General features: G+C 38.5%; 1 protein-coding gene across 9 annotated transcripts in view; it reads right to left on the bottom strand.

Annotated features, from left to right (window-relative positions):
• Window positions 1-26,485, bottom strand: part of LOC146001615 (mannosylglucosyl-3-phosphoglycerate phosphatase) — an 87,471-nt gene continuing 60,986 nt past the window's right edge. For 6 of the 9 annotated variants that reach the window (XM_083139191.1, XM_083139172.1, XM_083139163.1 and 3 more), the window contains 5 exons: window positions 17,481-17,744; window positions 12,697-12,947; window positions 12,145-12,272; window positions 5,714-5,921; window positions 1-1,690 (listed from right to left, as the gene is read on the bottom strand). In XM_083139191.1, coding sequence (XP_082995317.1) covers window positions 1,586-1,690; window positions 5,714-5,921; window positions 12,145-12,272; window positions 12,697-12,947; window positions 17,481-17,744 — 956 coding nt within the window. In that variant the 3' untranslated portion in view covers window positions 1-1,585. The remainder of the gene's footprint in view (window positions 1,691-5,713; window positions 5,922-12,144; window positions 12,273-12,696; window positions 12,948-17,480; window positions 17,745-26,485) is intronic. The other 3 variants (XM_083139227.1, XM_083139218.1, XM_083139210.1) reach the window with 1 other exon arrangement.

Here is a 26,485-nt window from a genome sequence, read left to right as displayed (position 1 = left end):
ATGTGCGCTATTTCATTTAAGTAATCAAAAACTTGAAAACAGTAACTTATTTATTTATAATAAAGAATTATAACAAAGCAACACACCTGAGAGGAATAACATTGGACTTGCACAATACACAAAACTGCTACATTAGCACTGGTGTGAATGGTTGATGCCCAATATGTACTAATTTCTTTTTCATTCATTCAATTCTCCTCTTATCGCACTACACACTTGTGTTGGACAATGCAGGAGTGCATTTCATTTGCATAACATAGCTAATTTCTTGTGCTGTATGTGACAAAATAACAACAAAACATATAAAAATACAGATTTATGAACTATGTACAATATGTCCTCTCTTTATCAACAGTGCAAAGTTACATGTGTGGAAGGCAAGTATGTAATAATTAAATTTTATGCATATATTTATATATTACTAGAGAATTATGAAAATCCTGCTTTTCATTACTAATTTCATTTATAAGACTAGCGAAATTTATTTTTGTTTTCTGGTAATCTTGTCTAAAACTATTTGGACTAAAACACTATAACTTTGGAATCAAATTCTTAATATCTATTATGACCAATAACTAAGCAAAAATAAAACATATGCAATAAATAGAACTAGAAGTAATTTGAGTATCAATGCCTTCTTAAATCTCACTGGCTAATATTATGTTTATAGTTGCGTATCACACAAGAATATTCTACAAAAATTCTCTTCACACTTAAAAAAAGAATCAAAAATAAATTTATACAAAACAGTGCACAATGAAGCTGGCGTTTGTGATAGATTGTGTTTTAGATTTATTTTTGTTATATTCTAAATGCTACCTCTCACTTCCCTACATAATGCACATTTTTTCATGCATTTCTTTTTCCATGAAGAGTGAAAAATAGAGAATGATGCCACACAGGCAGAAACTTCTGTATTCAGTGGGCTCTCACATTATAATCATCTCTTACTCCACAAGCAGTTCCAAATTGCAAAAAAGGGAGCTAAGCTGACAAAAAATTAGTGGGATCATAATCAGATGCATGAAAATTTAATACAAATTAACCACCTGTAGATGATGTGCGCTCGGGGTTCTTCATGCTATGGAAATTGCTGAAGATTGTAACACCATAAAATATTTTAGCTGAAACCACAGAAAATAACACACACACACATATTTAGAATACTCAAAGAAAATGAATGAATTTCAACATTTAGTGCTAGTTTTCTGTAATAAAAAGGAAGAAGATAAAAATGCAAAAGTTGAAATTTTAAATTAACATTTAGCACCATAATACATTCACATTCTTACTTCTTCGATACCAGCAAATCATGTTATTTGACACCATATCTGTTCAGAATACGTACATAAAACATGTAAAACCTTTCACTCTTAACAAATTGTATTATTATTTTGAACATTCATCATACACTATATTTTGTAAGAAACTACTAAAAAAAAAAGTGGATAAAATTAATGGGCATCACAAGAAATGAAAAGAAGCTTTCAAGTCATGATACAGCAGGACAACAATTTGTACAATACTCTAAAAGGTTTAACGTACAGACTTCTAACTTTACAATCACATATTTTTTGAAGGCATATTAACTCCTATCAATACTCTCTTGTGGTGAAGACTCATCGTCTACTTCTTCTATCACTGAGTCTGCCTCAATCCTCTGTCTTTCCAGAAGTAGTTCATGTCTCTTCTGAAATTTGAGAATTTTTCATTTTCAATGTGTTTTTCTCTTTTTTAATATAAGATGCACATGCTAACATCAAAATAAGAACAGGTCTACAAAACCTGTAATTTAGCCCTCCACTCCCTCCTAAAAAAATGTCAACCTCAAAACACAAAATTGTAGTAGCTTCTGTCTTAATTGTGGTAGTAATTTTTTTAAAAAATATTCCAGGATCGAGCCAAAAATTTCCCAGCAGTCTGCCAATTTTGAATGATTGTGTATTAAAACTGCCTAATCCTGTATGCTTTCTGCACTGTTTAAGGCAGAAATTCCATGGAAATGGGAGTTTTCATTCCACAAATGCAAAAATAATCATTTCATGGAAAATTGAATTTTTTTTCACCCTTTGGAAATCTGAGCATTTACCACCCTGAAAATTTCAAGACTTCGTCAAGAAATGAACATTTCCCATCCCGCACACTCCTAGTGAGATGATCACACAAATGTGAGTGGATGTTAGCTGATACTATATGACACTTGTTTATTTCATAGGGTCCACAAAAATGCTGCTTGACATTTTTAGTCAAATTGCCATGGAAATTACAACATACAGGGCAGTGCAAAAGTTTATCAACGCCACATTTTTCTGCGATAACCTTTTTCAAACTTAGTAGATTCAAGTTAAATTTTTATATATTGGGCAGCAAGGTAGGTACATCCATATCAACAGGTGGTAAACAAGATCAGACTATTTACAAGATTATTAAAAAAAAAACCTTTATTTGAATTTTTCAAACTGGCAAAAAAATGACACTTTTATTCTTATCACTGTAATGGATGAATGCTTCAAGGAACAATCACCAAACTAGTCACCCTATCAACCCACTCTAGTGCTTGGTTTCAAAGCCCTTAGTATCAATCACAGCCTGGCACCTGTGTGGCATGGAATCGATCACCGAAGGAGGGTTCGTTTCCCATTCTTCCTTCAGCTCGGGAGGCTGTTTGGCAAGATCAACTGACCATGCGCGGAGTTCTACAGTGGACAAAGGTACTGGGAGGCGTCGTCAAGATGCCCAAGTCCAGGCAGCCATGTGTGACTGATTCCCTGTACAATCTGAGATTCTGGGTGCTGCCTGTGCTAATCCCCATCCATCTTCCAGGGACATTACTCAAGAAATAATGAAACCAGAAGTAAAGCTACCGTCATCAATGGACACTGAAGAGGCAGCTGAGGACTGTTCAGATGTCGGCCTGTGAAAAATCCATTGATCTCCCTCAAGAACAGGCCAGACTGAAGTGGGCAAATGGCGACAGTGGTACAACTTGCTGTGAACCGATGAGAGCAAGCATCTCTTTGAAACAGATTGTGTGGAGTGAGTGTGCCATCCCAAAGGCAAAAGGTACATCCTCAAGTACCAACTGCCCAGAATCAAGCATGGCTGTGGGAACATGATTTTGTGAGGGTGCACTTGGGATGGGTTCCCTCCACTGTATGTATTGAGGGCAACATGGACCAGTACATGTACAGGTCTCACAAATGTCATGTACCCGTTCACTCCTCCTCACCTTAGATGCAACTTCATCCTGCAGCAGGACAATGACCTGAAACAATCGGGGGTCCCCTAGGAGTGGATCGACCACCATCACATGACTCGTATGGAGTGTTGAACTTGAATCCCATCTAGCACATGTGAGATTAACTACAGGGACACTTCAAGCACAATACAGCCAAGAATGCCCACGAGAAGTTCACCCAGCTGAATGAAGAATGGGGCAAGACTGCTCAGGCTGTGATTGACTCCGTGGCACGCAGGTGCCAGGCTGTGATTGATAGATACTAAGGGCTTTGAAACCAAGCACTAGAGTGGGTTGATAGGGTGACTAGTTTGGTGATTGTTCCTCAAAGCATTCATGCATTACAATGATAAGAATGCCAGGTTGAAAAAATCAAATGAAGGTTTTTAATAATCTTATAAATAGTTCGATCTGGTCTACCACCTGTTGATCCAATGTACCTACCTTGCTGCCCAACATATAAAAATTTCACTTGAATCTATGAAGTTTGGAAAAAGTTACCGCAGAAAAATGTGATGTTGATAATCTTATATAAAATATAAAATACTATTGTTTGGTTCGAGAATTATTAAGACTTTCAACTTGCAATTATTCTCTTAAAATGTTTTGTAGTTTTTCTGCAATGAATTACAATAAAGATGTTTTTTTTCTTTCAAATAATACAACAATGTAACACTATAAATTTCAATGACTCCTTCGACTTTTTTGTAAATTGTATTTCTCTTTATTTAAGCTAAATTTATAAATCTAAAAAAAAGTAGGGGTTCAGTTAATCTAAAGACTTCCAACAAACACTTCGTAATCTTACAAAATAGAAAATACCATTGTTTGATTCGAGAATTATTAAGACTTTCAACTCGCAGTTATTCTCATAAAATGTTTTGTAGTTTTTCTGCAAAACTTCTATTTCTTATTTCTCAAAAACTGATTTATTGTGAAAGTTTACAATATTTGGAACATTTCTGAGTAAACCGGACATTGATAGGGGACACCGTTCCCGAGATATATCAAATAAAAATTATCCAATATGGTGGATGTCAGGGTGCAGATATTGATTGTCTATTCGACTGAAAATATCTTTAATGATTCGGGGCTTAGTCGTCGGCCTGTAACAAAGAAGCACTTTTTTTGGTATTATCATCCATTTTGGGACACATTTTATAGCGTATTTTTCTACCAAATGCATTAAAACTTATGAATTGGCTATCACTTTTATTCAAAACAATTTCCTGTAATTTTATTTATTCAAAAGTTACATGGCAAAACTTCAAAAAGTACTGGAAAAATTACATATTTTAAAGATTATTTTTTAAATCATGGTAAAACCACCGATATTAGTGAAAAATTAAACAGAATCTTTTTCGCTGTCCATCTAATGAGGATCAAGACTATACAAACAATTTCGGTTTACAACCATTGGTTACCGAGATATAGGTCATTATCTGGAAAGTCTGCCTTATTGGATGCCATCTTGAGTTAGTCAAATTGCTCAAGGGTGACAGAGTGGCATCAATCGGATATGAAATGTACATAACGTAAATACTCTAATGGAAGATATATTCTTCAAGATTCTTTGCCTTTTAGCAGTGATGTCTTGTTAAATACTTTATTTTTGTTATTTATTCATTATATATTTGTTAATAAATATTCAAGTAATATTACAACTCTTGTTTATGGGTTTACATATCTTCAAATGAAAATAATGCTGCATTGCTTCATGAACATTAAAAAAAACACTTCTTGTGTTAACATGTGGTACTTTATACTGTTTTACACTTTTTGTTACTTCGCTATGTTCATTGCACACAGAAAGGTTGCATTTGCTGCAACACTGTTTCTGTGTACGACTTTTGCCACAAGGGCACAAGATGAACTCTTTAGTATTAGAAGCAGAGGAGCTTGGTGTCTGCTTCGAAAACTGCTGCATGGCTACAAGTGTACTTTTTGAAGTCCTTCTCTGGTACCTCTGAATGTGGGGAAGAACAATGTCCTTTACATGTAAGTTGTACAGTGTCCAACAGACACTTCTTGTCTGTTTACGTAAGTTAATGGAAAATATTTTGTCGCATCCAGCCTTCTTGCTCAAATCGTCAAAAAATATTGTGTTTGCAGGAAGTATCATTTGGAGTATATGATAAAAAATGTAAGCCTAGTAGCCCGGATAAGGGTTAAATTAAACTATAATTAGAAACAGTTTCACGAAAATTTTCCCCACATAACAAATCTCACATATAGAACACAATTTTCTCCCTGCATCAACTTTCATGTAATTAATCACCATTCATCATCATCGTTATAATTATCCAAAAAGGGCAGCAAGACAACATTAAAAAAAGTCAAATACAGCACCAAAGATAATACATATATAGATAAATACTGCCTATATGCTTTTCATGTGTAATGCAAGAAAGCACTGTAGCATGTTACATTATTTAAAATAAAACTAGATGTGCATGTGACATCGAGAAAACTTACTTCTTCTGTGAGAATAACAATTCTTCCTTCTATTCGAGGATGCAGTTCACATGATTCTTGTTCCAGATCGTCAACACTGGCTCTTCTTGTTAGCTTTGTACGTGATGGTATAGGTGGTGTAGAACTGTCTAGTTCAATGATGCTAGACCTTCTTACAAGAGGCGGACCGTCTATTTCACTGCCTTCCAACTTTTTCACAATACTGTGCCTAAAATTAGAAGTACATTCCATTCAGTACGCAGTTCAATTTATTTTTAGTTTACCTTTACATATTAAAGGGTTGAAAATTCTTGGGCAATTAATTTTTGGTTTCATCTGAAACTAAGAATGCCTAGTTGCTTCATTTTACGTTTTTCCAAATTGCAAATTTAACCTTCCTAGTCCCAATCAAGCAAACAATTACAAATGTTTCCTTTGTTTTTATTTGGCTAACAAGTTTTTGTAGTTTTTGAGGTCTCTGAAAAACCATTTGAGGTTCCACTCTTTACTTCATGAAAAACTAAAGTTGATGTCAAGGTAGGATCCGAGCACTTCGAGTTCTGTCTGTTGCGGGGCTTGTTGAGTCAGTTGTGAACAGGGTGCCAATCAGAGCTCCTTCCTGCCAAGGTCATTCCTTCCTGTAAGTGCTGCAACCTATGAATCAGAACTTTGTCCACGTCATCAGGCTCTTCAGTCTGAGTGGCAACAGACATGTTTCACCGGAAAATTACCATCTTAAATACGATGAAACCTGTAAAACATCCACAGATATTTTATCGGGTGTAGTCCCTCTGATAAAACATGAAATATTCTCAAAATTCTTCAAACGAATTGTGTAAAGCATTGTAATACTGTAAAAACTGAACCTGTTTTGCAACACAAGAAAAATGCCTCATTAAGCAATCAATGTGCCTTTGTTAAGTGGTTAAGTTCAGCATGGCACAATATTTTCAATAATGCTGATAGAATAAATCAATAAAGTTTGTTAAATGACTACGACTCCTTACCATAAGAATATAATTATTCTTTAGATGCTTAAATATATGTACAACCACACATGTATGTCTTTCCAGTGACTCATTGCAAGAGTTGGCTATTGTGCTTGATTCAATAAAATAAACTTATTGAGCGAGGCAGATTCATAATAATAAACAATAATAATGATGATGATAATAACCCGTGGCTCAACAGCCCCTTGGCCTATCTCCCGACTGCCAGTCTCCGTCCTACAATCCTACTCGGAGGTGTGGAGATATTCAACCGGTAATGGTGTGACGTGGGGTCAGCACGTCGAATCCCCCAGTCGTTATAGGAGATTTTTATGACCGGTTAACGTTACTCAATTGTAGCTCCCCAGTTTCCTCAAGATCGTTGGTTGCCACCGGCCCATATAGAGGCTGAGCAAGGATGTATTTAGGGGGGTCCAGGGAGTTCGGACCTCCCCGAAAGACTTATCAAGTACTAAAATTAAATAATAATAAATGTATTTGTTTAGCCTTTGTTGTATAATTTTCTCTGAACTTATTGAAAGACAAGGGTTATATTGGGATCATATGGCTTTGAAGAACAAGAAGGACATATTTAAGGAGTCTGGACCCTCCTCCCCACCCAAAACATTTATTAAGTACGAAAATTAAATAATGAAAATATACTCTTTAGCATTTGTTGGATAATTTCCTCTGAACTTATTGGAAGACAAGGAATATATTAGGATCATACAGCTTTGAAGGACAGGAAGGACGTATTTAGGGGGAGCAGGTGTCCAGACTCCCAGAAAGATTTACCAAGTACTAAAATTAAGTAATGAAAATATTAACATTTGTTGCATAGTCGATGGTTATTAATTTCCTCTGAACTTTTTAGAAGGCAAGGATTATATTGGGATCATACGGCTTTGAATGACATTACAAAGAAGATTTATGTTTTACACTACTACTCAAAATAATATACATAAAATATTAAATAGAAATTACTTTCTCCAACTACATGTAACATCATTTTTGTTATTCTATAAATATTCAATTATTCATTTATTTGACATTAATTTCATTGCCACGGCATTTGGTTTTATGTAAATTATTCCGATCTTAAGTACAGGTAAGCTACATAATGAATATGCTCTGTTATATCTCAATTCTTATACAGTCTTTTTACCTATTCGTGTAACAATATAATATTAATTTATGTATTTTAATTAGTATTTATTTTATTTAATATAATTATTTTAATTTAATTATTATTATTACTATTATTATTGTTCCTGAGACACTTTGTTCAGACCCCCCCCCCCCTTCCTGAAGCATATTTCTAGATACGTGCCTGAGGCCGAGAACCCAAACCCATGCCGTCCCGCAGTCGGAACTCATAGCACAGCACCTTAGACCGCATGGCCACGGAGGAGGACGAGGCAGATTCATATGAACCAAAAATAGCCTAAAATGATAATTTTCCTCAAAATGACAAAAATGTATTTACCTGTTTCAATTTCTGATTCTTCGAAAGGGTTGTTAAGGAGTTGAGACAGGATTTAAGTCCACTTTATGCACAGTAATGCTAATCGGGACTGGATCTACAGTTTAAAGTGGGATCCGAATCACTATGTGCCTTCACCGGTATCGAACCCGCCATCGTGGATGCATCATTTGCTGAGGAGGATTCTCAAAATCGGTCTTCACGAAATCGAGAAATAATGTGCTACTCAAGAAATCGCATAATTTGTGAAGATTTTTAACACATTGCATGTTTTAGGCTGTTTTAATAGTAGAATAGTTATTTGGTGTAAATACTACTACTACTACTACTACTATGATAATCTACATAGGCATCCTGCCACCATTATACTTATTTTAGGTTGTGTTGCCCTCTGATTCGAGACCACTTGTAACTTTTGCATATATGTGGTTTACCGCTGTACCAGCGGTTATTCTTCAATCTGGTCACAAACTACTTGATCTGGAAACATTGTTTGGACGCAACATCGATACCGAACCCTGCCAGTTCATGCATGACCTGCGATGGGTGGAAAGGCCGTTCTCTCAAAGCATAAAATTCCGAGAAACATCGAAGTGCTCAGATCCTACACTGACACCCAGTTTAGTAAAAAAATGCTCAATTTAAATACGAGGCTTGTCTGGAAAGTAAAGATACAAACCAAAAATAAGATATAAAATAAATGTATTGCTCGCAACTAAAGTGAAGGACCTCCCATTGAAACTGTGAAAGCAGATCCGTGGTGACATTCGCTGCATGGGGGCGGGCATTGTCATGAATAAAGCGGATTCCACTTGACAACATGCCTCCGTTTGTTTTGAATTGCACGTCAACATGAATTCCACCAGTAGGATGTCGTGGCGATCTCAGAAAACGGTTGCCATCAGCTTGCGGATTGAAATTGACGTTTTGAATTTTTTGGCTTTTGGAGAATGGGTATGGTGCCACTGCATTGACTGCTGCTTGGATTCAGGCATATGGTGGAACACCCATGTTTCATCACCTGTCAAAATGGAGTCCAGGAATGCATCTCTCTCTTCTGCATAGCGAGTAAGGAAGTCCAGTGCATATCCCAATCGTTTGGTTTTGTGTTCGTCAGTCAAATGTTTTCGGACCCAGCGTGCACACAACTTTCTGTACCCTAACCCACTCACAACTTCATGAATAGTGGTTTTCGAACTGTCGAATTGTCACCCGCCTATTCGCACGCACCTCTGCTTCAATACGAACATCATGAGCATCACGTCGACCTGCGAATGCATGGCACCATTTCACCACATTTTGACGATTCGTTACATTCCCGTACACAGTCACAATTTCTCGGTGGATCTCCGATGGACAATTTCCTTGTGCTTGCAAAGGTGCACACTTCACACTTGGCGGGATTTGGTATCGCCGCTGCCATTTCCATTGCATGTTCCTCGCACAAGACTCAGCGCAGCACTGACGACTCACTCCCAATCCTCGTCGTATGGATCACTGTTACTGCCAGTGTTGCCAAGTTTGGTACACATTTTTCCCTTAACATGCAAATGTGTTTGTATCTTTACTTTCCGGACAAGCCTGGTATATATGGTGTAACAAAATATATGCACCAAAACTTCAGGAATGGATTCTTTATGCATAGAGAAGAAAAAAAGTGCCTAAAATTAGAGGGTCTGGAAATGCGTAATTTCGGAGTAACAAGACCTCCAAGTACAGGGTGGTTGTTATAATTAACATTCCCATACTCAAGAGTCCTCTGGAGCCTGTTTGAAGAATAAGATTGCGATGAAACTTTGTTGATGGAAAAAATATATTAAATTTTCACCACCAGATGGAAATGTGGCACCGATATCTGGTGCAGAGTGTACAACATTATCCTGTTGAATCATTGATCACACGGTCTTATACTTCCAAAGGGTCATTCATGTTTAGGGCATGCAGAACTTTTCTACTGACAAAAACTAAGAATAACGTTTTGCATGTCAGACTTCTGGTTGTTATTTCAGCACCACATTTCCACCTGCTGGTGAACATTTGATCTATTTTTTCCATCAGCATTCGCTTCCCCAAATTCTCCATAGCCTCTATAGCAAGTTTCTTCGCAATCTGATGCTTCTAACGGGCTCAGAGTTGGGGAACTTTAATTATAACCACCTGTTACTAGCAGGTTTTATTATTCAGAAATTACACATTGTTTTATCAGCTTTTATGTGGTAACAGTAAAATTAACGAAGCATAGAAACTATAGGATAACATCCAGCTGCAGAGATACGATGAGATAAAGAGGATATATTGAAGAGGATTATAATAAAAGAAGAATACAAGATAAGGGGGAGTGTTAGTTGTCATCGTCAGTCTAGTGCAAATCTGAAATTATTATGTGTTGGTGTGAGTAACTAACAAACTGTGAAGAAAAATATTAAGTGTATTTAAAAATCAGCTGAATCCAAAAATTTAAAATTTAGTTAAGTAACGTGAGTGTGATTAGTTGTTTTAATATTACGTTTTATCTGGTATTTCCTGACTAAAATAAATAGCCAAAAGGTCAACCTAGTCTGTATATTGGACAGATCCATGTAAACCGTTGGTGGAGTATTGGGGTACTTTGTGTAATCAAGCACAGTAATAAATCTATGTAACCAAATATTTTCTTTAAAAATAAAAAGATAAATAAACATTGTACTGTACTGCTGTGTTTGTTTTTATGTTCTTCTTTGCATACAGCTGAGATAAGCATGTTCTGCTCAGCACATGGTTAAAATCTCTATCTATGCAAAGTAAATAAGTGTTGCAGTTCATAGGACAAAGAGCATAATTGTACATTTGCCTCACTTCGTACTCTGGCAATTTTTTTATATGCAGTGTATTTGCAAAGGATACAATTCAATGTACAACATTGGACTGCAATCAAGCCATAATGCATATACTCTCCTATAATATATTAATGAAAAGGAAAAAGCTTCTATGTGTACAAAGAATAAATCAATATGCAGCATATACAACACACTATGTTACTAAATTCGTTGACCCTGTGCCAGCTAGGCAGGCAACAGTTGTGGGCTGTGTCAGCAAAAACAAGTCACCACAATCGCAAAAGCCACAAACCTGTTGAAAGGGTTAATGGCTTCTACATGTTATGGCTCCTCCCCCTCTTACTGATGTTCTAAAGCAGAAAATAGAGTACATGTACAACATGGCAGGTTTGTAGTGCTTCTGTTGGTATTTTACATTCGGATGTGAGGGAGATGGTGGTGAATGTTCAGGAAATAAAAAAAAAAAATCCTGTGTGAAGAATTCTTGCAGTAAAGCAGACAACATGAGTATCGGCATGTGACCCAGCACAGAGTGGTGGTAGAGTTATCATCTTTTGCCCTGAAGTTCATTTATACTCAAATTCACAAATATTTCACTTACGTCTAGTGCACTCTCTTCAATGTTCATTTGCATGATATATGCCTCATATATATGTGAATAACATCACACGTTTCTTCAGAGTTTAACTAAAGTCTTTAATATTGAAATGCAAGTTCTTCAACTTGGTGTTTATTTTTATTATTTTTTACAAAGAAGCATGTTAAATTGTTGTTTTAAGTTTACTTTATGCACTGAAAGGCTAATCGAGATGGGACATACATGTTTAAAGCGGGATCTGAACCACTGTGACGTGCCTCCACCAGATATCGAACCTGTGACCACTTGATTACAAGGATACAACATTACCCCTATGCCGTTGGGGAGGCCCCACACAAAGAAGCATGTAAACCACTGAGCATTGATCTGGGAAAAGTCACATGCTGGCCATGATTGTAAAAGAAAAATGAGATAGCTATATGCATCTCACAGCAGAAATATAATTTCATGCATACATTCACTGTTCATATAATGGGAACTGTGGTAATATGCACAATTGTAACAATCAATTAATATAGCTACTTTAACTGCAGGCATCTACAGTGTGCAGAAATCAGTATTGTTACCTTCTTGAAATAGTTACTAGACTTGGTCGATGCTTCGACTGCCTTTTCGTCTTTCCAAGTTTCATCTTGATAGCCTGGAAATGATTCTGAATAGCAGTCCTCAGGTCTGGACAACCTTCCGCATCAATCTTGGGAAAGAAAGACAAGGAAATAAAAACCTTATAAACTATTCATATATTCCAATCAATCAATGAAACCTTGATTTTGCATTGCTGAATTTTACAATTCCCCACGTTATACATTCAATATTTTTGGTCCCAATAAAGCAGCAGCATGTTAGTATTCCACATTTTATATTTCCCCATTTAAGTTTTTTCACCTTGGTCCCCTAAAAATGTAAAATCTAAGGTTCCACTGTGTAAAATTCATCCCAAGCAAGCAGTAGAACATATTTAATTTTTAACTGGTTTATTTTGAGTCTTATTTACCCCAAATCTTCACTCGTAACATTACTTAAATACTTTGCAGACTAAAGGTGAAGAACCACTGTTATCAGATATGTATATATACACATGTGATTATATTAATGAATAAAATTAAAGCATCACATACCAATAATTTCCCATTCTTCAAAACATCATATCCATCACGACCATCATACAAGTAGCTTTTTGTGGCCAACCGGTATCTCTGCTCAGGGGAAAGATATTCATCGCCAATTCGAATGAAAGTAGGATCAACCCGACTTCCAGGAGGCTGGGTAGGATCAAAGGCAAAACTGACTCCTGCTACTTGTGGAAAACGACCCTCCAATTTAGGATACTGGCATACTCCATTTTCCAGTGTTTTCAAAATTTCCTCCCCTGAAAAAAAAAATTGAATGTTAATGGCATAGTACAGAAACTGGGGAAAGGGGCAATAGTTCCATTTACCTATATTTTGGAATGGGACAGATCAATCTATTGGTATCGACTGACAACAAACATCAGTTTGTCAGTAAAATTACCAATGGTTTTACTGATATCTATTTAAATAGCCAGCAATTTAGTGTATTTTTTTTTAATTTTATAAATAAAAGATATAGTTCATAAAACTCTTGTTTCTTATTTAATAAATGTTTAAATACAAACCTTTTCTTCTTCTTTTTCAAAGCCTAATGCATTGGAGACAACTGCTAACATACGTACATTAGCTGAAGAGGTGAATTAACTATTCATATTTGTCGAGGAAGATTTGTAGTTTTCTATAAGATCAGTAGAATTCCAGGATTTGTAAATTGCAAGGGTCGTCCAGAAAGCAAGTTCCATTAGCCAATTTAAGAAACACAAAATGTAATGGAACAAAACAGGCCTTGGGCTATGTTTCAACATAATTGCCATTCCTGTTGAGACACTTAACCTAACGAGACACCATATTTTCTAACACTTAACCTAACGAGATACCATATTTTCTATCCCCATATCGAAGAACAATGCAGCCTTTGTTGATAACCAAGTAGTAACAGCTTGTTTGACTGCATCGTGATCCTCGAAGCTCTGGCCAGCAAGGAAAGCTTTCAGGTACAAAAAGAGATGAAAATCAGATGGGGGGGGGGGATGTCGGGGCTATACCGGACATAAGGAAATGTTCCCCAGCCGAAGGCTGTGAGGAGTCATTGTGTTGCAGCCGCTGTATGGGGACGAGCATTGTCATGAATGAAAACAAAACCATGGCTCAACATGCCACGTCGCTTGTTTTGGATTGCTTGAAGCAATTTTCGTAGAGTTTCGCAATAGGTGTTGGCATTGATGGTTTTGCAGCACTCCAAAAAGTCCACAAGCAATACACCTTGTCTTTCACAAAACACCGTGTACAGGACCTTCCGGGTGGTCAGAACCGGTCTGGCTTTGGTCTTTCGTGGCGAGGACATGTGCCTCCACTCCATGTTCTGTCATTTTGTTTCCGGAGTCTCATGCAACACTAATGTCTCGTTTCCAGTCATAATGGGATTATTAAAAAAGTCATCACCCTCCTCACAGTACCATGTCAAAAACTGTAATGCATTTTCCATTTGCTTCTTTATGTTTTCTTCTGTAAGTGAGTGTGGATCACAGCAAGCACACAATTTGCGGAAGTTCAGTCTGTCCAACACAATTTCATGAAGCACGGACCAGGAAATTTGTGGAAAATGTACAGACCGTGTTGTCAGAGTTAATCATTGGTTCTCTTTACTCTTCTCTTCCACAGCATGAACCAATTTATCTGTCACCAGAGATGGTCGCCCACTGCGTTCCTCATCATGCACAATGATCCGTCCTTCGTTAAACTGTCACACCCATCTCCGTACCATTGTGGCACTTATGATCTGTTCACCATTACATCACCAATTGACGGTGAATTTCAGCTGCTGACACATTCCGTGCATTCAAAAACTATATGACTGAGCGCACTTCATGGCGTACATGCTCACTCTTGCGTTTGCAGTGTAACTGCGGCATAAATTGCAAACGGAACTTACTTTCTGGACATGCTTTGGATTTCAGCACTTTAATTGTATCAGTTAAAAATTTGTATTGGTCCATCACAATTATAATACCACTAAATTTTCTACTTAAAATTACTTTACACTCTTTTGGTGTCTGGTATGATTTTCAGTGGGGGCATATTTGACTGACCCCGACAGACCTCACTTTAAACTGTAGGTTCACTCTTGATCATTAACCCTCCATAACCTGTGCCTTTTTTAAAATTTTTAATTATTTTCCTTACCAGCGCAATAATGGTCGGGAAAGCACCACGTAACTTATCTTCACTATTCCCATGAAAACATAGAGGCGTTGGTGCCTTTTTTCTGTTGTTCTTTCATTCCCTTACATGCCTCTCAAGTGACCGGTCCCCTTTTGGCGGCACTCAGGACCGTGCGCGGGATGGTTTCATATCTTAAAACACAACATGCCAGCCATGAATTTGGGGGAAATAAGAGAAATAAAAGCACGGTATGTTGTTCGGAATGCAAATTATTTGTATGCAGACACCATTTCAGTACCCATATAAAATGTCAGAGTTGTCAAAATAACAATATTGAAAAGTGACAAGATTCGGTTCCTTATATTTGAGTCAGTATGTCTTTTTTTACATATACCTCGCAAGAGTACAGGAAACAAATTGAGATTTGAACATTTTAAAAATATTTTTTAAATTTCTTCGAGGTTTGTTTTCCACATTTGATTGCTTTTTGTGCGAGTCAGTAAGATTCTGACAGAGAGTTTTGGAACAAATAGTTCCTTTCTACGCACATATAAGTTTTACGAATTCAATTCGATTTGAAAAATAAGTTGAAAATTTTTGAATAAATACATTCAAATTTTTTGAAAAATACGTTGAACATTTTTTGAAAATACTTTGATAATTTTGTGAATGGTGAGTTAATTTTTTAGTGTCTTCATTATATGGCAAAGTTTTAATTACTTTTAGAATAATATTTTGGTACATTTTCTGCAAGTCTAAACTTGTAATTCTATGAAACTCTTTAATTTTTTTTACTTTTCTTTTAATAGCCGATAAAAATGTCCGAAATAGACATGTTTGCGTTCATGTATATTTCGCCTGATTTCCAGCAAGTGCTAGTGTAATTCAAACTTGATTTGCATCAATAATTCACGTAAATAACATTGGTTTTGATGAGGCGGCCGGGACATTTGTGCTGCAATGAGGATGCGGATGACAGAGGGTTAAAAAAGACTTACAAAAGAATTTTCCTGATCTAAAATGTACCCAATACTGAAGTTTCAGAATATAAAAATGAAAATATTTGTAAACAAAACTACTAGATAACAATGGAAAAAAAAAGAACCAACAAAATGCATACTTTTGTATTTTTCTCATGTTCCTTCTCTGAATCTTTAGCTTAATCATGGAGATGACTGATGAGATGAAATTTACAAAGGGACACCCAGTTTAGGACTCATTCCCGATCCCAGAACTTTTGATGGTGAGATCGTGACTCAATCAGTCATTGAGTTCTGTCAATAATGTAGCAACCAATAGCATGCTCAAGGGGGATGGTCCAAACGAATGTCTTGATAGACTGATTGGTTGTTTGATTAGGTTATTTTAAGTCTCTTTTCTCTACTTTTGGCTAATCATGGCAATGAGGATAAACTTGATATAATGAAATTGATGAAGGCACACTCACAAAGAACTTCCAAGCCAGGATTCAAACCCGGGACCCTGGAATTCATAGCATACTGTGCCAAATACTCTGCCATGGAAGTCTGCAAAGAAGAGGGGAGGGGGAGAGAACAGTGGGAAATTATGGGAGTACAAAAAAAGACCATATCCCCCTCTCATGAAAATCGTGAGCACCCCACTGGCAGCAACATGGTCCCTATTACTGTGTTATAGAAGACCACATACATGAACAATGGGACAAAATGCACTGAGTCTTGCTGTGTGGTTTTAACACACACAGTTGGAAGATGGAAACATATATGTAAAAGTACAAGTTTGGATATTTGTAAATGCTCCTGCTTAGGTTGCTTTTTGTCCAGTAGGCAGGGAAGCCAATGGTTGTTTCCCCTCAACAGCTTCCCTGTTTGAAAGGTAACAATAGGGCCTTGCCCCGGTGGTTGGGGGTGCGCCGTTTGTCGGAGGTATAAATACCGGGTTCAGACTTGTTCACAGATTTACAGGAGCTCAGATCTCAGAAAGTTCCCGTCGCTCAGATACTCGGATACAAGGCCCGATGGAGTAAGACAGATTTGTGGATGCATAGAGATACACAGAGACTGAGCACCGTATGTATAGGGACCTATGGGTGATACACTGTGGGGGTCGGTTAGCGCTATGCTAAATAGCGCGCTCGTAGAGTGAAGTCCTGATAAGTGAATTTCTCTGTACTTAATGATTGATTGATTTGGTGTTTTAAGTCCACTTTATGCACAGTAAGACTAATTGGGACTGGACCTACAGTTTAAAGTGGAATCCGAACCACTATGTGCCTCCACCGGGTATTGAACCCAGGACCCCTTGATTACAAAGCGACGACACTATCACTTCTCCATCGGGGAGGTATACTGCACTTAATGAGAGGACGGCGTAGGGACTCCTGCGGGGGCAGGTTAGCGCTATGCTAAATAGTGCGCTCGTAGAGTGAAGTCCTGATAAGTGAATTTCTCTATGATGGGGCAAAAGGCAACCTGGGGAGGTTGATAATGGATTGTAATGGAAAGATGTATATATGGCGAAGGGTAGAGGTGTAAAGAAAACTGTACATAAAGAGATAAGTGTGTGAGACGTTATGCTTTCCAACACTATGTATACACACGCAGAAATCCACTTGGTAGGCTTAGGGTTGTTGAAGAATTAAGTTCAGTTTGTATATTTAAAAAGAAATTTACATATTTAAAAAATCCTACCTGTAACTGATATGACAACAAGATGATCAATCATAGGAATAATCTTCATGAGATCTCGTAACCTGAAATCACCAGCAGGATGAACTTCGTCTGATCGAAGAGTTCCAGAATTAAGAATGACGAGATCTGCACCTGTGGATGCTAATATAACATCACACACCCAGTTTCCTAGATTTGTTTCACTCGTTCTTATGCTGGGAAATCTGCCATCAAGAGGAACGCTGAATGTCCCGAGCACATCATCCATCTTTCCTTCCACCACACCTGAAATAGAAGCCACCTTTAAGCAAACTGCAACAAATAAATTTCTCTACAACTGCAGCCAAGCATAGTGGTTCCGACAATGTATGCACAAAAAGTTAATTTTGAGGTACACAATTGTAGCATGCTCTATGGGTACTACATAGTAAATGTGCTTCGAGTATTTCCATGAAGATGGCTGAAGCTATGTACTCCACAAAATTATTCACGATTTTTTTTTTTTTTTTTTTTTTGCTTCCACATATTTCATATTGTCTGTATAGACAGAGTAATTTGCATTTGTACTGAACCTACAGTTTAAAGTGGCATCCAAACCACCATGTACCTCCACAGATAATATTTTGATAGTGTGAAAAACTGATATAAAAAGAAACTCTTGTGCACAATCTGAATGATGTATTCCCCTCCTCAATGAACATGCTTAGCATCACTGATAGGTTTAGTAAAAGAAATGGCATACTTAGAAAATCATTACAAAACAAAATAATGCAAAAGGGTATCTTGCATCGTGAACTGCTGCCACCTGGCCACCCAATCAATGCAACTGTGTACTCTCAGAAGATAGAATGTGATCACAAGAAACTGAAAAATGTAGTCCCAGAGGTCATGGAGCACACAAGTGTCTTCTACTTGGCAGATAGTGCAAGACCACACATGACTAAGGTCATCCGTGACACAATTCTCCACCTTCTTTGGGAAACACTGCTGTATCCACCTTATTCCCCAGACATTGCCCTATCCGACTGCCATCTGTTCCATTCACTGGACATCCACCTTACAGGACAACAGTTCCAAAACCTAGATGAGGTGCAAACTGCATTTGACGACTTCTTTGGTTCACATTCCATAGAGTTCTACAACAGTGGGATCCATAATCTTCCCAAACTTTGGAGATAGGTCATTGCTGCAGATGGGGACTATATTTGACTTTTCACATCAGTTTCACATCCATCATGTTCATTTGCTGATCAGTCAAGTTGATCAGAAATGCACAGAGATTTCTTAGAGTTATGGGAAATGTTGGGTAATGATATCCCAAAAAAACAGTGGTACGGTGGATGGATGCCTTGAAACATGGAAAGAGTGTCAACTACCAACTTGCATTGCAATGGATCTTGTGTGTGTGTGTGTGTTAACTGAAAAGTATCAATAGTTGTAATCGAACAGTACTTAAATGAAGACAAGTGCAGACTGTATTCCACATTTTACCAGACATTCTCATGTAGATTTTGTGTTTCTGCTTTGCCAGTGACCCCTGTATCGATACCACATTTGGTGATGGTATTAGGAAGTGAAGTGCAGTGTAAGTCCAGAGCTACCACATTTTCGAGAGAAAAAAATAGAATTATGTAAAAACTCTTGTATACATCAAATGATCACCAACAACAAAAACACCAAGAAAGATAAAGTTCTTCATATGAAATATGAACACCAATTATTTATAACTTCCTTTTCTTGAAATGAAAAAAATGTATAGATAACATACTGATAATGTGCGAATTACTCACAATTAAATATAAACTATAGGCTAAAAGATTAAAAATCAGCAACTTACGTGTGTGAGTATGAGATTTTTTGTACTACGTTTCGGAGGTTACACTACCTCCTTCTTCAGGTTAAAACGATGTTATTCAGACACCTGACATGGTGCCTCGTCGTGAAAGTGAAGGTTAAGGATTTAGGTTAAAAAGTTGCATGAAGGACACTTTCTAAAAAAGAATATAAATTACACATCTAAAACCGCGCAATACTATAAAAAACAAAAGAACGTCCAAGGCTGAAGTCGGCGAACTGCCGACCAGTGCTCGGGGTAGGCGAATGCACGGTGTCAGCCCGTACCTGGGGAAAGAAAACTTCCCCTCCTCAATCCTTCCAAACTGGGGCTCGGGAGTCACCAATCCAAGGTGAAATCGACTTCCACCTCGGCGGCTTTCCTAACCTCAGGAGTAACACGGAAGCCCATCTCGTCCCTATTCACTGCGGCTTTATCCCATTTTTTAAAGAAATTAACCCAGCCGTCTTCTAAATTCCCATCGTCCCTATTAAGTTTGTTCCAATTTTTCGCGCATATATAGGCAGCTTCATATACGCTTCGGTCCAATTTATTGTTAACCTCCCTAATAACTTCCCTTTTAGCAATCTTATGTCGGTTAACCAATATGTGTTCAGATAATCCTGTTTTGGGTATGCCCTCCTTTACGTCCTTATCATGCTCTCCCCACCTAACTTGCATACTTCTCCCGGTCTGTCCCACATATTCCTTTCCGCATTCACACACTATCCTGTACACTCCCTTCCGCTCTTCAGGGTTATTGCGTCTATCCCCCCTCCCTTTCTTATAAGACGTAAAGTGCTTTTCAATACTCCGGGGTGCTCTTACCCCACATTTAATCCCGTAACCCCTCACGGACTTTTCAATTTTCTCGGAGACCCCCTTAAAATACGGGATCCCGACAAAATATGTGTTCTTTTCACCGTTTCCTACCTCAGTTTTTTCCTCCTCTTTGTCATTTTGCGATGTTTCTTGTCTAACAATCCTTTTGGCTTTCCTAGCTACTTTTTCCAGGTCGCGGATAGTATACCACCGGACATACTCCCAGGCCCCCTTGATTGACCAAAAAGTTGAAATCTTGGTCGCCTGGGAGTATGTCCGGTGGTTTTTTCTCATTACGGGGTACAATTACTTCTACGTTAACGATAAAATCTTCCGACAAAAAGAAGGGTTGGCCATGGGCAATCCCATCTCTGGCCTTGTGGCCAACATCTTCATGCACTACGTCGAAAAAGCCGCTATGGAGCATGTAGGGGGGAGGGGGGGAGGTTAAAATATTATGGGAGATACGTAGATGACATCCTCATCATAGGGAATGAAATCAAACTTGACAGCATTTTCGACCAATTGGGGAAGCAGGACCCCAGAATTGGGTTTACTAGGGAAGATATGGCCAACGGAAAGATCCACTTTCTTGACTTGTGCCTTACTAAAACCGGACAACGGATCGTAACCGGGGTCTTTCATAAACCGTTAGCTGGAGAGCTGTACCTCCATAAGAGATCCCAACATTCGAATAGGACTAAATTAAATGTTTTTCTTAACTTTTCATTCGCGCCGAAAGACTGTGCAATGACGAAAAAGAGAAAGAGAAAGAAGGAGAATGGATAAGGAAGGTGGGGGTAAAGAATGGGGTATACTATCCGCGACCTGGAAAAAGTAGCTAGGAAAGCCAAAAGGATTGTTAGACAAGAAACATCGCAAAATGACAAAGAGGAGGAAAAAACTGAGGTAGGAAACGGTGAAAAGAACACATATTTTGTCGGGATCCCGTATTTTAAGGGGGTCTCCGAGAAAATTGAAAAGTCCGTGAGGGGTTACGGGATTAAATGTGGGGTAAGAGCACCCCGGAGTATTGAAAAGCACTTTACGTCTTATAAGAAAGGGAGGGGGGGGATAGACGCAATAACCCTGAAGAGCGGAAGGGAGTGTACAGGATAGTGTGTGAATGCGGAAAGGAATATGTGGGACAGACCGGGAGAAGTATGCAAGTTAGGTGGGGAGAGCATGATAAGGACGTAAAGGAGGGCATACCCAAAACAGGATTATCTGAACACATATTGGTTAACCGACATAAGATTGCTAAAAGGGAAGTTATTAGGGAGGTTAACAATAAATTGGACCGAAGCGTATATGAAGCTGCCTATATATGCGCGAAAAATTGGAACAAACTTAATAGGGACGATGGGAATTTAGAAGACGGCTGGGTTAATTTCTTTAAAAAATGGGATAAAGCCGCAGTGAATAGGGACGAGATGGGCTTCCGTGTTACTCCTGAGGTTAGGAAAGCCGCCGAGGTGGAAGTCGATTTCACCTTGGATTGGTGACTCCCGAGCCCCAGTTTGGAAGGATTGAGGAGGGGAAGTTTTCTTTCCCCAGGTACGGCTGACACCGTGCATTCGCCTACCCGAGCACTGGTCGGCAGTTCGCCGACTTCAGCCTTGGACGTTCTTTTGTTTTTTATAGTATTGCGCGTTTTAGATGTGTAATTTATATTCTTTTTAGAAAGTGTCCTTCATGCAACTTTTTAACCTAAATCCTTAACCTTCACTTTCACGACGAGGCACCATGTCAGGTGTCTGAATAACATCGTTTTAACCTGAAGAAGGAGGTAGTGTAACCTCCGAAACGTAGTACAAAAAATCTCATACTCACACACGTAAGTTGCTGATTTTTAATCTTTTAGCCTATAGTTTAATGTATAGATAACATACTGAAACATTTTAGATGTATTCTGTAGGAAATCAAACTTTAAATCATGAATCTGTAATAATATGTATATTGTTAGCTAAGTTATAAACTGAAATGTGCATAAAAACAAATCCAAATATAATAATAATAATAATAATATCGCCTTGTATTGGAGCGGGCATGTTTCGGATTCTAGCCGAAAAGCTGCAAGAGCAGAAGGCAGCTGTTATTCTAGCAAGCATATTTCAACCATGAAATGCAGATAAAGCATACACAAAAGAACAAGAATTCCATTCATAATTGTATACAATGCAATTTTTGATTCTTACCTTAAGAATTGTCTAAAAGTCAACAAAAATTAAAAATGAACACTGCACAACACATTACAGACTAAAACGACGATCACATGACATCAGGTAACATTACCATGCATTTAATATATAAATATGAACACTTCCTTGTAATATTGATTACCTTTTCTTGAACTAAAAATAATTTTCAGGAAAATGTAGCTTTAGTGTGTGATGTGCAGTGCTTCTTTTTAATTTTGTCGACTTTTAGACAATTCCTAAGTGCAAAAAATATGCTTTCTGCGTGTGGTGCGAGATTGTTCTGAAATCATTTTTGATTCTGATAAGGTGGATTCCAAACACAGGTAAATTACATTATAGACAAATAGCATTACAGCTATGAAAATATATCAAATAAAATATTGCATCCAGTGATTCTTATAAAATGCTAATAAAGAAATATGATGAATCCCAAGCATATTTATATCACATGCTGCTGGCAGGGATGGAAAAAAGCATATTTATTAAGGACTATGTGTAACATGCACAGACCTGTACTGGTCTAGTCAGTAGGGCATCCGACTGCCATGCAGGAGACCCAGGTTCAATTCTGGGGTGGATGATCTAAGGTTGGGAATTTTGTCAGACTTTTCCCTGCATAGAGTGGCTTTGGGATTCATCCAGCATCAAATAAGTGGCTACCATGGGGCACCATCGGAGTTAAGATGGTTGGATCATGGTGCTAATCACATCAACTCCAAAAATGTCTGAGATCAAGTAGTGGCTGTTACTTATTTCCCTCTAGATCAGTGGGTCTTCAACCCGTGGCCCGTGGCCATGAAAAATTAAGTACTTATCATAAAGTACCGCTTGGGGCTGGTAGATAGCAGTTCTCAATACTGCAGTACAGCTTTGTGGCCAGCAATGTGTCATTGAAATTGTTAATGTGGTCAGCACTGTCTTTGCTTGAGTTCCCAAGATCATATAAGTAACCTCACAGAAAGTAGTCCCGTTGGTCTACCATCTGGTGATCTGGATGGCCAATGGAAATAACCAAATCTGGGATGCTAGGAATTTTTTTTGTCAAAAGGATCATTGGCAGTCATGCATGACTAGTGGCACCACCTCTTCGTCCATGTTTGTGTAATACCAAGGTGTTGCAACTCAACAATGAAGACAGTGATCAGTGTGGTGGTTGACTTCTAGGGACTTTAGTTCAATGGCATTCACCATAAGTTCAATGTTCTCTGCACTACAAGATGTTTGAGGTTATTCTGGGGATTGTTTCTTGTTAGCATTGACTGACAGCATGAATAATAATGTTGTGGAGATGGAGATCCACTGGTGAAGAATGCTTGCACAACATATGCAATTTCTGTTAGAATCATTGGCGACACTACGAAGAATCAATGACTTGGAAAGGAGACCAACATTTACTCTCAAGATCAGACTTTGAAATGCAATACATTTTAAATATAGGTCAAGTGCACACACTCTTATAAATTAAAAATAAAATTTGCTCCTACATTATAAGACACTATAAACTATAGGCTAAAAGATTAAAAATCAGCAACTTACGTGTGTGAGTATGAGATTTTTTGTACTACGTTTCGGAGGTTACACTACCCTCCTTCTTCAGGTTAAAACGATGTTATTCAGACACCTGACATGGTGCCTCGTCGTGAAAGTGAAGGTTAAGGATTTAGGTTAAAAAGTTGCATGAAGGACACTTTCTAAAAAAGAATATAAATTAACACATCTAAAACCGCGCAATACTATAAAAACAAAAAGAACGTCCAAGGCTGAAGTCGGCGAACTTGCCGACCAGTGCTCGGGGTAGGCGAATGCACGGTGTCAGCCCGTACCTGGGAAAGAAAACTTCCCCTCCTCAATCCTTCCAAACTGGGGCTCGGGAGTCACCAATCCAAGGTGAAAATCGACTTCCACCTCGGCGGCTTTCCTAACCTCAGGAGTAACACGGAAGCCCCATCTCGTCCCTATTCACTGCGGCTTTATTCCCATTTTTTAAAGAAATTAACCCAGCCGTCTTCTAAATTCCCATCGTCCCTATTAAGTTTGTTCCAATTTTTCGCGCATATATAGGCAGCTTCATATACGCTTCGGTCCAATTTATTGTTAACCTCCCTAATAACTTCCCTTTTAGCAATCTTATGTAGGTTAACCAATATGTGTTCAGATAATCCTGTTTTGGGTATGCCCTCCTTTACGTCCTTATCATGCTCTCCCCCACCTAACTTGCATACGTTCTCCCGGTCTGTCCCACATATTCCTTTCCGCAATTCACACACTATCCTGTACACTCCCTTCCGCTCTTCAGGGTTATTGCGTCTATCCCCCCCTCCTTTCTTATAAGACGTAAGGTGCTTTTCAATACTCCGGGGTGCTCTTACCCCACATTTAATCCCGTAACCCCTCACGGACTTTTCAATTTTCTCGGAGACCCCCTTAATTGAAACCAGTTTTACCTTGGAAGCGCGGGAGAAAAAAGAAATTACTTAAGGGGGTTAAGGAAGGGAATATTCCTACGGCCTTTGGGATACATAAGACCCATAAGGAGGGGGATACCCCTCAGACCCCATCATCCCCATGTATGCACATCCAGGATATGGTTTAGCTAAAGAAATGATTAAGAGGATGGGAAAAATGAATATGGACACTCCGTATAGCGTCAAAACTCTCTTATGGTCAAAGAAACTATTGAGAAACTCACCATAGGAGAACGGGACGTAAATCTGTAGTTTCGACGTTATTAATCTGTACCCCAGTGTCCCCCGGGACAAAGCTGGAGATTGTTTGTATAGATGGTTGATTGACCAAAAAGTTGAAATCTTGGTCGCCTGGGAGTATGTCCGGTGGTTTTTTCTCATTACGGGGTACAATTACTTCTACGTTAACGATAAAATCTTCCGACAAAAAGAAGGGTTGGCCATGGGCAATCCCATCTCTGGCCTTGTGGCCAACATCTTCATGCACTACGTCGAAAAAGCCGCTATGGAGCATGTAGGGGGGGAGGGGGGGAGGTAAAATATTATGGGAGATACGTAGATGACATCCTCATCATAGGGAATGAAATCAAACTTGACAGCATTTTCGACCAATTGGGGAAGCAGGACCCCCAGAATTGGGTTTACTAGGGAAGATATGGCCAACGGAAAGATCCACTTTCTTGACTTGTGCCTTACTAAAACCGGACAACGGATCGTAACCGGGGTCTTTCATAAACCGTTAGCTGGAGAGCTGTACCTCCATAAGAGATCCCAACATTCGAATAGGACTAAATTAAATGTTTTTCTTAACTTTTTCATTCGCGCCGAAAGACTGTGCAATGACGAAAAAGAGAAAGAGGAAAGAAGGAGAATGGATAAGGGAAGGTGGGGGGTAAAGAATGGGTTATACTATCCGCGACCTGGAAAAAGTAGCTAGGAAAGCCAAAAGGATTGTTAGACAAGAAACATCGCAAAATGACAAAGAGGAGGAAAAAAAACTGAGGTAGGAAACGGTGAAAAGAACACATATTTTGTCGGGATCCCGTATTTTAAGGGGGTCTCCGAGAAAATTGAAAAGTCCGTGAGGGGTTACGGGATAAAATGTGGGGTAAGAGCACCCCGGAGTATTGAAAAGCACTTTACGTCTTATAAGAAAGGGAGGGGGGATAGACGCAATAACCCTGAAGAGCGGAAGGGAGTGTACAGGATAGTGTGTGAATGCGGAAAGGAATATGTGGGACAGACCGGGAGAAGTATGCAAGTTAGGTGGGGAGAGCATGATAAGGACGTAAAGGAGGGCATACCCAAAACAGGATTATCTGAACACATATTGGTTAACCGACATAAGATTGCTAAAAGGGAAGTTATTAGGGAGGTTAACAATAAATTGGACAGAAACGTATATGAAGCTGCCTATATATGCGCGAAAAATTGGAACAAACTTAATAGGGACGATGGGAATTTAGAAGACGGCTGGGTTAATTTCTTTAAAAAATGGGATAAAGCCGCAGTGAATAGGGACGAGATGGGCTTCCGTGTTACTCCTGAGGTTAGGAAAGCCGCCGAGGTGGAAGTCGATTTCACCTTGGATTGGTGACTCCCGAGCCCCAGTTTGGAAGGATTGAGGAGGGGAAGTTTTCTTTCCCCAGGTACGGGCTGACACCGTGCATTCGCCTACCCCGAGCACTGGTCGGCAGTTCGCCG

Source organism: Lepisma saccharinum, chromosome 1 (genome assembly GCF_977018435.1).
Source record: "Lepisma saccharinum chromosome 1, izLepSacc3.1, whole genome shotgun sequence".
Lineage (NCBI taxonomy): Eukaryota > Metazoa > Arthropoda > Insecta > Zygentoma > Lepismatidae > Lepisma > Lepisma saccharinum.
Note: the sequence above shows the minus strand (reverse complement) of the source record. Positions and strands in the feature narration are given on the sequence as shown.